Source organism: Cynocephalus volans, chromosome 11, assembly GCF_027409185.1.
Source record: "Cynocephalus volans isolate mCynVol1 chromosome 11, mCynVol1.pri, whole genome shotgun sequence".
Classification (NCBI taxonomy): Eukaryota; Metazoa; Chordata; class Mammalia; order Dermoptera; family Cynocephalidae; genus Cynocephalus; species Cynocephalus volans.
In genome coordinates this window covers 17,805,165-17,818,723 of record NC_084470.1, presented here as the reverse complement: position 1 = coordinate 17,818,723, position 13,559 = coordinate 17,805,165, and the positions used below count along the sequence as shown (strand labels likewise).

At 40.7% G+C, this 13,559-nt stretch overlaps 1 protein-coding gene across 2 annotated transcripts in view; it reads left to right on the top strand.

Moving 5' to 3' along the window:
• GRK7 (G protein-coupled receptor kinase 7) overlaps positions 1–12,767 on the top strand; it is a 37,259-nt gene extending 24,492 nt beyond the window's left edge. The window contains exons 3-4 of one of the 2 annotated variants that reach the window (XM_063114505.1): positions 138–412; positions 9,115–12,767. In XM_063114505.1, coding sequence (XP_062970575.1) covers positions 138–412; positions 9,115–9,451 — 612 coding nt within the window. In that variant the 3' untranslated portion in view covers positions 9,452–12,767. Of the gene's footprint in view, positions 1–137; positions 413–7,087; positions 7,367–9,114 lie in introns of those variants that run through there. The other variant, XR_010024886.1, reaches the window with a different exon arrangement.
• The last annotated feature ends 792 nt before the right edge of the window (positions 12,768–13,559 follow it).

Below are 13,559 nucleotides of genomic sequence, written 5' to 3'. Positions count from 1 at the left end.
TTGCCACCGCAAACAAATTAGGGTTCCCTGAACAAGAGAAGAAAAGGAGAATGGGTATTGGGTAGGAAACCATCAGTGTCTGCTACACTCACCTTTGTGTTTTTGTTTCTTTTGTTTTTTTGGGGGGGGTGTTACAGGCTGGAACCAATGGTTACATGGCTCCTGAAATCCTGGTGGAAAAGATGGGTTATTCCTATCCTGTGGACTGGTTTGCAATGGGATGCAGTATTTATGAAATGATCGCTGGGCGAACACCATTCAAAGATTACAAGGAAAAGGTCAGTAAAGAGGATCTAAAGGAAAGAACTCTGAAAGAGGAGGTCAAATTCCAACATGATAACTTCACAGAGGAAGCAAAAGATATTTGCAGACTCTTCTTGGCTAAGCAACCAGAGCAACGCTTAGGAAGCAGGTAAACTACTGTATAATGGAGATGATTACTAATGTCAGCATTGTCCACAGGCATTTGAAAAACACTTTAGATTTGTTGCAGTCTTATTTATTTATTTTTTTGGTGGCTGACCGGTATGGGGATCTGAACATGTGACCTTGCTGTTATAAGGCTGTGCTCTAATCAACTGAGTTAACCAGCCAGTCTTGTGACCATCTTAGAATGAAGTATTATTATCTTCCTATTATCATTTGCATAATATATGGATAAGTTTTTGATACTTTTGAATGCTATGGGCACTTGATATGGAACAATCTCGAAGTATATTTTAAAGCGAAAAAATGAGGTGCAAAAGAGCTTGCATAAAAAAAGAAGAAAAGAAGAATACATGATTCAAACAGTTGTATAGGATATTTTAAGGAGAGTATACAAGGAATTTATAGTCTTGGTTGCCTCTGATGAAGGGAAATCGGGGGCTGATGACAGGAATGCAAATGAGAATTTTCACTATATACTCCTATTGTCTTTTGAATTTTGAACCATGTGCATGAATTATCTAATCAAAAATGATTAAAATAAAAACTTGTAAAAAAAATTATTGGTACTGATAGTCATAGCTCTGGAAAATTCTGCTCCTTTCAAATATCTCCTATAAAATAGCATCACTCATTCAACAGACATTTAGTGAGTACACAAGATGTTGCCAGCTATTAAGTACAGTTGAAATTAGTTTTGAGGAAAGCCGAGTTTTGTTCCTACAATGGAATAATAAGATCAAAATATTTTGGAAGGGAAAATAAGTAAAAGTTGGCCTGTGAAAATATCCTTGGCAGTGGCTGACTGACTATGTTATATAGGGAGAAAATTGAGGGCTTTAGATTCACAGATATGGATTCATGGCCCAACTCTGCTATATAATGATCATTTTGCTTCAAGCGATTGAATTACTTTCTCTGAGTCTCAATATCCTCATATATAAAATGGGGGCAGGGGGCTGTGGATATGATGGTTAGTTAGTTTTATGTGTCAACTTGGCTAGGCCACAGTACCCAGATATTTGTCAAACATTATGCTAGATGTTTCTGTGCAGATTTTTAGATGAGACTTACATTTAAATGAGTAGACTTTGAGTAAAGCAGACTACCTTTCATAATGTGAGTGGGCCTCATCCAATCAGTTAAAGGCCTTAATAGAAAATGGGCTTCCAGTCAAGGTGGCAGAATAGACAGTCCTCAGCGTCACTGTCTCCCACAAATCAACCAATTTACAACTATTAAAAAGCAACAACAGCCAAGCTGGGGCTGCTAGAGCTCAGGGGAAGAGGAGGAGAGACCTACAGAGTGCATGAAGATGGGAGAAGCCACAATGAGAGAAAGAAAGAACCGCTCTTACCATTTCGAGCCCTGGCCGCTTCCAGGCTGGAGCTGCTGAGTGCACAGAGCAGGAGCCAGGAAAAGCTGCAGCTGTGCCCTTTGGATGAAGTTGCTTGGAGGTGGAAGGGGAGAAGAGGGCCTTGGTGGCCCCCAGGCCAGCAAGACTTCTAATAGGGTTCCTGTGGACCCACATAGGAGCGAGGAGCCAAAACAACTGAAAAAAGGAGCCACTCAGAGACCAGTAAGTCATCACAAGGGACCAGCACATGGTCCATCCCAAGGGAAATGTTTAGAGCACAGGTGGTGGGGGAGATGGACCCACTGGGAGAACACTGGGGCACAGCAAGGACAGCTCATCTGCCCCCCAGTCAGTGTAGGATCACTCAGTGGAGACTGGTTGGGAATAAAGAACTTCAGAGGGTGCAGTTTGCTGAAAAGACTCAGGTCCAGGGCAGAATTTCTATACAACCCAGGTGCACCGGATCTCATGAGATCTGGAAGTACGTATAAAGTCAACCATAAAACCTGAGCTGCACAAAAAGCCTTCCCTAGGGAATCAGTAGCAAAGCAGCAATTTATTTAGCTCAACCACAGAGCTCAAGTACTGGTCTCCACAGGAAGTTCCCCCATTTTAGAAGTAAGCAAAGGACAACAAATTAGTTCCAGTGCAGAGTTTAAGTGATAGGAACAGCCAATAATCTAACACAGAACTGAAAGGAAAAATAAAATACCCACAACCAGAGACAAAGTTTGATATTAACTAGTGAAGGTCTCACATCAAAAAGAACACCTATAAAACCTAGAAGGACCAGAAGTCCCTGGGCTACCAAACCAGAGTGGGGGGGCGGGCTGGGGGCCTCAGCCATGTCCCCTGACACCTGCAACCAGCCCAGTGGCAACCACTGAACCATGGCAGGAAACAGCCGGGCTCTCCTGAGCAAGGGCAGTGGGGGGGCTGAGGGCCTCGGCCACACCCCCCTGACATCTGCATCCAGCCCAGCAATGACCAAGGCACCGCCGGAAGCCTCCTGATCTCCCCTGCAGAAATGAGGGGGTGACATAGGCATCAACTCAGCCCCTCTTCCTTCCTCCTCCTGCCACCGTATTTCCTTCCCCTTCCCCTCTCCCTCCCCTCCAACTGCTCCATAACATCGTAGAATGTAAAATATATATATATATGTTAATAAGTAAATAAACTTTAAAAAAAAGAAAGAAAGGAAATGACTGACCTCCCCAGAGGAAATGGGGATTCTGCCAACAGACCACCTTTGGGCTCCAACTGCAGCTCTTTCCTGGGACTCCAGCCTGCTGGCCTACCCTGAAGACTGTGAACTTGCCAAACCTCCACAATCACATGAGCCAGTTCCTTACAATAAATCCATCTCTCTGGGCCGAGCCCATGGCGCACTTGGTAGAGTGCTGCGCTGGGAGCGCGGCGACGCTCCCGCCGCGGGTTCGGATCCTATATAGGACTGACAGGTGCACTCACTGGCTTAGTGCTGGTCACGAAAAAACGACAAAAAAAAAAAAAAAAAAAAAAAAGATAAATCCATCTCTCTCTCTCTCTCTACATATGTACATATATACATATACACACATTATTGTGGAGAAAAAATTTCCTCTACACTCTTATGTTCTTTATTTGGGGGCCTGCAGATTAAACTGACAAAACATAGATTAGTAAGAGAAAAGACAGATTTTTATTCAGGTACATAGGTGGGAGTGCACAGAAAAATGTGACTAGGAGACAGAATTTGGGGCATATATATAACATCTTAGTAGAGGACGGGGAGAGGGAGAAGGGCACGTAGGGGAAAACAAATGACTTCTTAAAGGGGGTGGGGTGGGGAGAGAGGTCACTTACAGGAAAACAAGTGACATTTAGGAAAGATAAATGGATCCTCAGAAGAATAGATAGAAGGTATGATAGTTTCGTGATATGTCTGTTTAGGTGTGGTGCTGACTTCCTCTGTCTCCAGTGATAAGAGTTGATCTTCCCTGTTTGTGAAACTCCTGGGGAGAGAATTTATGAAAGATGAGATCTTTTGAAAGACTCTGCTTTTAGGCAAATGGGGGAGTTCAGAACCTACATCTGCTGGATCTCAAATCCCTTCAGGTCAAAATAATTTTTATGTCACAGTGCCACATTCTGGACCCCTTTAACATCCTGTTGGTTCTGTTTCCCCGTAGAACCCATTTCTACTGAATTTCTAATATAGTAGAAATTTTGAAGTTTAGATATAATTTGTAAAGGTAGATATAATGTCTGTTAGGAATTATTCAATAAGTGATAGTAATTAATTTGTTTAAGGGAGATAGATAATATTTCTACTAAACTATTAGCTTGAATGTTTTAAATTACTTGGATTGAATTTTCAAAATCTAAAAATATATACATATACAAATATGAAATCTACAACCATAAAGTGGTATGAACAATTTTGAACGTAACACCAGAATTTAGGCACCCAAATTACTCTAAATCTTCCAAGTAGTTGCCATTGAAGGCTCTAGAACAAGGCCACCTGAGCTCAAAATGTGCAAGAATGGAGGTGAGCTCTGAATTTCTGACCTGATTTTTTTTAATAGCCAAACAAAATTTATTTGTAACAACTTTCAAAGCATGACAGATAACCAAGTTAGTATTTTGAAATTAGGTAGAACTCTACAGTATTTGGAAGTAAAATGTGGAACTGATTTTCCTGTATAGAGTCCAACGTTTTTGTATTAGTAGGGTCAGAATAGGCTGTTATGATAACAAGCAAACCCTAAACTCTCAGAGCTTAAAATAAAAAAAGATGATTTCTCATTCACACAAAGTCCATTATGGGTCCAGCGGCTCTCCAGGGTATCTCTCTTCCAAGCAGTGACTCAGAGACCCAGGCAGGCTGCTTCTACTTTACAGCTGCATTGGAACTTCACTTGTGGCTTCCACTTGCTGTGGCAGGAGAAGAGAGCACGGAGAACTTACAGGGATTTTGACTGCCTCTGCCAGGAAGTGACACAGTTCACCCATCACTTCACACACGCTTCTGTGATCCTGTCACAGAAGGATCCTGCCTAAGGGCAAGGGGCAGGCTTGTGTTGTCTTCTGTGTGTCCAGGAGGGAGGGACAATCCCCGACAATCTCTATGTCCTGATTCTCAAGTTCAGGGAGTATCAGAGGACGGAGGAACAGTGGGTCAGTCAGTAGGGGAAGCCAACAGTCTCTTCAGAAGACTTCCCTGATCCCTGAAGGGAACACCACCTGCTTGGGTGCCTCAATCCACAGCTGATCGAAATCTATCTCAGTACTTTATAAGCACACTTGGGTTTATAAGATGAAATACCAGCAAACTTCTTCAGGAAGATCCACCTTAAAGCACTGGTTCATTGCCTGAAGCTGCTTCATCAAGCAAAGCCTTTTTTATAAAGCATCTTGTGACTGTTTTGAATAAAACTGTTTATAACATTAGAGAAAGGGCACATAAAAAACAGCTGTTCAGTGGAAGAGAAAACCAACATTTTCATTCCAACTCTGAATTTTTAAAAAATTCATTCAATGATAAAGTATGGACTGTCGTGGGTATCCTCCAAAGCCAAGGTAAATGCCTAGAGAGCACGTTACACAGCGGAGAGGTCAAGGCCCTCTCTGTTGTGTTCACAAGCAATTGAAATAAACTAAAAACCCTTCACCTTCCTTGCACATCGCTGCAGAGGATTTCACTCTGCTTTTATGAGTCTGGGAGTTAATTTTGCAGAGAAGCCAAAAACTTTTCTGAGCATCTCACAGGAGCTCCAGACAGGGTCGACTATGATGCTTTTCAATAAAACAAAAGATGAAGACCACTTAAGTTTTTTGCAGGTTTTATTTAGATCAGTCAGTGCATTAGAACAAGAGCAAATAACCATGAAAGTCTGAAAACTCTTTTCCAGTACCCAATTTCTTGCCAATACCCTCTGAACTTCACAGACTAAATCCCACAGTGGGGTCCTCATGTATGGGCAGGTGATATCTTTGTTTCATTAACTTTATAAGAAAATCCACTGTAATCTGTTGTGGGTTTTGATAACACAAGAGCCTCTTTACTGCTCTGAAATATATTCTACTATGATGAACAGAAGTCTTCCTTGCAGCTGCTGGTTTGGCTGTTATGAAAGAGGCTGCCTCCATCAACAGCCTCTCCTATCTATCCAAAATGCAGTGCCTGATGATAGGCCGAAAGAGCCCGCACAGAGCCGCCAGGGAAAAATGCTAGAGTAAAATAATCTTCCTGTTATTTCTAATGACAGAGCTGCAGTGAGAGCTGCTAGCACAAAAGATCAAAGTCATTGTCTTTGCAGTGGTCCCAACACACAAGTAAAGAATAGAGGTTGGAAAGCCTAGTCTTCGTTGGTAGCATCAGCAACCACAGACGTTTCTTGGGAAAAGGTATAAGGCATGGGTTCTGCTCTCCCAGGGCACCGAGTTGGGTTGTTCAGAATGTAAAGAAAACCTCAAAGTGGCCATGGTTCCCTTGTCTTTCATAATTAGTTGCAAAAGGGCTGTAGTCAGCCATCCCGGATTGACAAACCAAGGCCACCTGGGCCTGAATTGCTTAAAATGCTATTTGAGAACTGTTCATCTGATGTAAAAACCAGCCTGCCAAGTGTCCTGAGGTTGCAAAGCTCCTGGGCACTCTCCATGTACCCACACTAAACCTGCTCAGAGTCTATTTTAAGGGCCCTTTTGGCCCCTGGGGCAGTGTGTTCATGCCTGCTGGTAGTCATCAAGATGATAGACACTCTCCTGTGGCACCTAGTCTCCCATTCCACCTCCTTCATTCTCTTTGAGACATACAAGTCTGGGATTCATTCCTGATCTACTTGGGTGAAATTCCAGCTCTGTACTTCTGCCGCATTTAAAATCCATCCCATAGCTTTAAAAGGTGAATGATTCCCTGTAAATTATACCTCAGTAAGCCTGACTTTTAAAAAATCTGTCTTTGAAGCTTCAATTCATCTCAGTAAGTCTCCTTCAAGGCTCTTAATCTACAAGATGTGAACCACACAGACATCAGGTCAGTAGGTTTGGGTAGAAGGTAAGCCTGCACTTTCCTCCCTTTCAGTTGACGGAGACTTAGTGGCTTTTGGAAGTAAAGAGACAGCTGTGGCACCTCGTGATGTGGTTCTCATACACAGTGAGAAAAGTCCAAGAAGTCCTGGATGGACCTTTCTGGATGGGGCTAGGCCTGCATCACGGTACAAAGATCCAAGGAATGGCTGACGTCAGATGCCTCTGATTGAGTTTCTCTTTTCCATAATACAATTTGATTACAACTCTTCCTTTGAGAAATTCACCTATCTTCTCTGGCTTCCTCAGGCACACAATTATTTTTGAATGCAGACGCAAGTAAAGAGGTTAAAAATACAGGCATTAGAGACAGACAGGGTTGTTGTGCTGGTTAGATATAGTAGTGTAACACATTGTGTTAGCTGAGAGTAGGCCTGAATAAACGTTAAGTTATTCTCGTTCTTGTTATTAGCAGTGTCATTACTGTGTTAACCTCTAGTCATTTACTGGGCAGAGTCTGCTGCAGTTATCAGCTGACATGGTGGGGAGTCTCTGAAGGGCGTGTGTGAGGTAAGCCCTCAAGCCTTTCCCAAAAAGCTTTTCTTTCCCCTACTTTTTTTTTTTTGGCAGCTGGCCAGTATGGGGATCCAAACCCTTGACCTTGGTGTTATAACACTGTGCTCTAACCAACTGAACTAACCAGCCAGCCCCCTTCAAAAGGTTTTTTGATATCTGGAATGGAAAATGTGAAAGGAGAGACCATGAATGTGATTAACTTGTATTAAGGTTGATTTACAACAGAAATTGACTTCTTCCAAAAGGAAAGCGTTTCTTAATCAGACAGGGAAATCTATTCACATTTTTAAAAGAAAGAAAAAGAAAAAATCATTTTGAATCTAATGCCACAAATGGTACTCTTCTTGTTTTGTTAAAGCCTGGAATTAAGAGGAACCAAGAGAAATGTAGTAGACAGCCCCTAAGATGGTTCCCTGTGGTCCCACCTCCTGGCATTCATACCCTTGTGTAATCCCTTTGCCTTAAGTGTGGGATGCACTTTTTTTTTTTTTCTTCATTTTTTTCTTATTTTCTGGGCTGCACTAACTTACTTGCTTCTAGCAAACAGAATACAGCAGAAGCGATGCCAGGGTTAGGGATAAAAAGTCTGTGGCTTCTGTCCTGGATGTGCTTCTTCCTCTCTCTCTGGGTCATTCTCTCGGATCATTTGCCCTGGGGAAGCCAGTTGCGATGATACAAGGCAGCCCTGTGGAAAGGCTCACATGGTGAGGGATGGAAGCAGTTCCCCCACCCTCAGTCAGACCTTCAGATGAGACCAGAGCCCTGGCCAACAGCTTTACTGCAACCTCGCGAGAGACCTTGAGCCAGGGACACCCACTGAAGCCATGTCCAGATTATTGAACTGCAGAAACTGTGAGATAATAAATGTTTGTTGTTTTAAGCCACTACATTTTAGGGCAATTTGTTATACAGCAATAGATAACTAATAGTAGAGGTTATATAGTTGGCAACATACTTTTTTCTCTTATTCTAAGGTAGATGCTGGAATAATTTCTTTTTTTTTTTTTTTTTTTTTTTTTTGGTGGCTGGCCAGTATGGAGATCCAAAAAATACTGTAATAATATTTAGCATAGGGAAGGAGGGTTTGATAATAATAACGATAGTCTTTTTTTTCTTTTTTTTTTTTTCTTGCACTGGCTGGTAAAGGGAACTGAACCCTTGGCCTTGGTGTTACAGGGCTGCACTCTGACTGAGCTAACCAGCCAGCCCTAACCATAGTCTTGCACATAAGTCCTTAAAGAAATACAACCAAGATTATTGTGGCAGTTGGGAAGGTGGGTGAGGCTCCTAGAAATCATGTCATATTACAAATGAGGAGATATGAGCACTATCTTTTAAAATGGGAACAGAGATCTGCTTGCTTTGTTCTGTGTGACTTTGAAGAGGCAATGACTGGAAGCTGCAGGCAAACAGGTCTGGCCCCATGTAATTTTCCTGGGGCTTTCATGAAACCCCAAGTGTAAAAGTCATGTCAAATGCTTGACTCTTTAAAAATTACATAAACGTGTAAAGGCTGTCTGTAAACAATGAAAATGCTACTGTCTATGTAGAGTGGAATTTGGGGTGATTTTAAACATTATTTTTTAAAGTTATTCTTTATGTCATTATATCCTCTTGGCAAATAAAATGAAATGCATTATAAGAAAAGAATGCTTTTCTTTCAACACACTTTATATTGTTAGAACATTTCCTATTTTGGTTTGTTAACTCTGTCTCAAGCTGATCATCTCCTTTCTTCACAGAGCAAAGTCTGATGATCCCAGGAACCACTCTTTCTTCAAAACCATCAACTTTCCTCGCCTAGAAGCCGGCCTGGTTGAACCCCCATTTGTGCCGGACCCTTCAGTGGTTTATGCCAAAGACATCGATGAAATTGATGATTTCTCTGAGGTTCGGGGGGTGGAATTTGATGACAAAGACAAGAAGTTCTTCCAAAGATTTGCAACAGGTGCTGTTCCCATAGCATGGCAGGAAGAAATTATAGAAACAGGACTGTTTGAAGAACTGAATGACCCCAACAGGCCCGCAGGTTGTGGGGAGGGTAATTCATCCAAGTCTAGTGTGTGTTTGTTGTTGTGAATTGTTCTCTACTAGACAGGCAGCAGGAGCCTCCCTTGACATAATCCTCGAAACACACGAGAATCTGTTGAATAAGAACTGATCAGTTAGGAGGGACATTTCAACCATAGAACAAACAGTTCAAGAGGTGGGCAAGCTCACTGCTAGGACATGTTTTCTTTTTCTTTTTCTTGCTTTTTTCATAAAGATGGGTAAAGTCTCAGCTTTCACTGAGGGCTGGGGAAAGAAACACTCAGGTTTATTTTGATAAATTAAAAGCATGAGCCCTCCACCGTCACGTCCCTGTGAATTACACAAAGTCCTAGGAACAGAGAATGGAACTTTGTGGAGTACCCAGAAAATGAGCATTTGCAATTCTTAGTAAATAATCATTTTAGTTTTTCTTTGTTTATATCCTCTCTTTCCTCGTTTTGCAGTATTTCTTTTGCTTCTGTACTTAGTAAAAGGATTCTGAAGCTGGAAATAAATGTTCCTGATGTTCTCCTCCTAAAAAGGAATGGGTTGCAGTATTTGGCAATATTTCAGATTTCAGAACAATTTTCAGTTTCACCGACTATTTTTCTTTTTTTGAAATAATTTACCATTATAATGTTGAAGCATTTTAAATGTAAATATCATGAGGTCTGTGAATTCAAGTGTTCTGTAAGTTTAGCTAAGTCCTTTAGGTAATATGCTACAAATTGCTTACATGTGCAATTCCATATGTCATCAGTTCCCAAACTTTGCTGAACTTTGGAATCACCGAAGGATCTTTTAAAAATACTAATGCCTGGCTCCCACCTCCAGACACTCTGATCCCCACCCCCAGGTATGGTGTACAGCCTGGACATTTAGATTTTCAAAAGCTCCACAGGTGAATCTAACGTGCAGCTAATTTGGTTCCTCACACATATTTTGGGAGGCAGATCTCTTGCCTATTTCAAGCCCTGAAAGAGACATACCGGCGTAAAAGTTGAATTGAACAAAGGGTAGCTCTCATTTTAAGTGGCTGCCCAGGCAGCACTGTTTTGGAGAGGTAGCACGTCTTAAGAGCATAGCCTGTGTGAGAATTATAAGGCTGAAAAACAAATTGGTGACACAAATATAAATCTCGTGACATATTAAAAAAAAAAAAAAGAAGATACATGTGTGCATAGGAAATCTCATTTGTCCCAGTGGTGAAAAACCTGGCTGAAGTCATTTTTCAAGTTTTGTCCCTTGAGTAAAGGATCCAGAAGTTGCAAGAACACTGGCCAAAAAATTTCTGGTTAACAGTGATCCTCAGCTACAGGACAGCATTAACTCTATCTGGACCTGGGAGAAGAAACCCCCTGGGAGTGGAGTCCCGGGTTAGTGCATACGTGGCTGGCCCCCGGCTCCCGTGTCCTCAGCGTACTCCATGATGCTCCGAATCCTGACCTGGAGATGCTGCAAAGTCCTCACTCGTCAAAGCAGGATGCAGGTGTGTCCAGCAGATTATTTTTCCTAAAGCAAGAAAGTAGATTAAAATTTGGTAAGATTTCTAACAAGTCTGTTTTAACAAAAAATGAACAGACAACAGAAATACAGTTATCCAGGGCTTTTCAGTAGTAGAGTTCTCAGGATTAGGCTTTACAAATATTAGACATTTAAAAATAACGTCTTGTTTATTTGTCAATTATGCCTTAGTAAAGGTGGGGGCAGACTGATACAAGCCAATAATTAAAGATAAACAGTCCATTTAAAAAATAGACAAAGGACCTGGAGAGTTACGCAAAAATAATACAAAAAATAAATTAAAATATTGTCTTGTTGCATTGGTTCCTTAATGTGAATTATTGCTCATGATAAACTTTTTTTGGCAGCTGGCTGGTACAGGGATTGAACTCTGGACCTTGGTGTTATCAGCACCATGTTCTAACCAACTGAGCTAACCGGCCAGCCCCTTACTAAACTTTAAATGTAATTTGATTCATTTCTTAGAACTAACTCAGGAAAATAATTGAATAAGTACTAAATAACTACCTTAGTAGTGAATAAGTAGTAACTAACTACATAAGTAGTAAATCACAATCACCAAGTAAGTACGTGTTGAGGTCTAATTACACAGTGAACTGCATGCTGGGTGGTGTCAGGGATATCATAGAAAAATAAAACAACCATGTAAGAAAGGCAGTATGGTATAGAATGTAGAAAGCAGACTCCTGTTGGTGTTACTATTCACATTTTAAATGAGGAAACTGAGGCTTATAGGTTGTGTAACTTGTCCAAGTCACACAGCTCGCAGGCTGTTGTGAAGAGTGGAAATGACACATACGAAGCACACAGCGCATGACTCACACACAGTAGGCACAGAAGCAAACAAAGACTGTGGTCAGTAAGTATATGTGGGTTAAAAGGGAATGATTCTAAGGGGACAAAATCAGGCCATCTTAATGACAAATTCCAGAGAAAGTGAGAGAAGGAAGAGAGCTGAGTCCCAGGGAGTGGTTGAGAAGAAAAATGTTCATACACGATGAAAGAAAAATCTAATTAGAATATGTGTGGACATTGGGGCCAGAGGCAACTCCTAGGCCTCTCTGTCATGTGCCAGGTGGGAAACTCACATAGGCTAAGTCAGAGCAAAGGAGGCTCACCACGACACCGGCAGGACACAGTGCATGGCAGCTTTATCCAGGAGATTAGACGCTGGAGTTGGAGAGAAATAAGCAAATGCAAAGGAATAGGTGCAGGTTGCGGGTGGGATTCAAGTAAAGACTTAACTGAGATGCAGCCAGCTGTCCCATCAAAGGAACGAAGTGATTTTTGAAAAGGGATGATGCTTATTTTCAAAAAGCTACAGTGAGCTTATATTTTTATAGAAAAGTTCAGTAAACATAATGAAACATCAGAGGAAACAAAGACATATATGAGTTAAATATTTAGACAAAGAAGAACCAGAGAAAAGACATTTTTATTCTTTCAGTTTGTCAGAGATTATTTTGAATGTTTGTTTCTTAAAGGGAAAGATAGATTTGGTAAACTGCTTGAAGGGGCTTAAAACAGCCCTGCAGAGCAGAAGATACAGATGATATTTTCATAGCAAATAGTGATGAGTTATTGACTTTAAAATTGTATGCCACAAAGGTTAAGAAATTATTCTCAATTTTTTATTTTGAATATAAATTTTAAGGTATTTCTCATTTAGGTGACCAGGAGTGAATGTGAAATAATTCAATAACTTAAACCTTGCTTCTTAGGAATTGCTAGAGGCATGTCTTTTGAAATCATGAGAGTCTGCCAGATCAGTTTTTAAAGATCATTATATTATATGTATCATTAAGGCAGTTTAATAATAAGACTCAACTTATGTAAATTATTTAGACAGTAAAATGTGATAAAAACTAATTAGAAAAAGTAAATAATCCTTGTTTCTTAAATGATTGTTCTTGGCAGTTATAAACTTTAAAAGAGAAAAAAATGATACAAGGAATACAAGGGAAAAAAATACAAGAAATATTTTTTGCCTGGAAGACTTACCATATTAGCCATTTTGGTTATCAAAAAATAAAAATAAAAAAGACTTGATGAGTTTTCTTGGATCATCTATGAGAAATTATTGCAATTATTTAGATTTAGTTATTCTTTCAATTAATATTGTGTCAGGCTTCGTTTTGGTTTTAGATGTGCTGGGTTTTGTCCCTCTAGGATTTTTAGGTTGGAAAGTGTTTTTGTTCCCCCTGTGTATCAGTAAATTTTTATATCTCTCTGAGTGGAGATAAATTTTGTACTTTCCATTTTTTCCCAGCTTTCCTGCATCGAGCATGTCTTTCTTTTTAAAATCAGAGAAAAGTATATTATTTAAAGCAAGGCAGGCTCGGTCATAGTTGGAGGTTGGGGATGGCACATGTGCAATAATTGGTCCCTGGAACTCCTCCCCAGTCCCCCAAAGGATATCAGTCTGGATACTGGGAATAAGGCCAGGACTCCAGGCCCAAGCCAGCAGTCTGCAGGGACAGAGCCAGCTGTTGCCTAACGTTGGGCCAAATCAGTGGTTCCACAATCAAAACTGTAAACCGTCTGGTCAGTGGTGAAGTTTTTACCAAAACTCAGAGAAATGAAAGAAAGAATAATGCAAGCTTTTCGTACACTATTCACTTTAAAATATCTC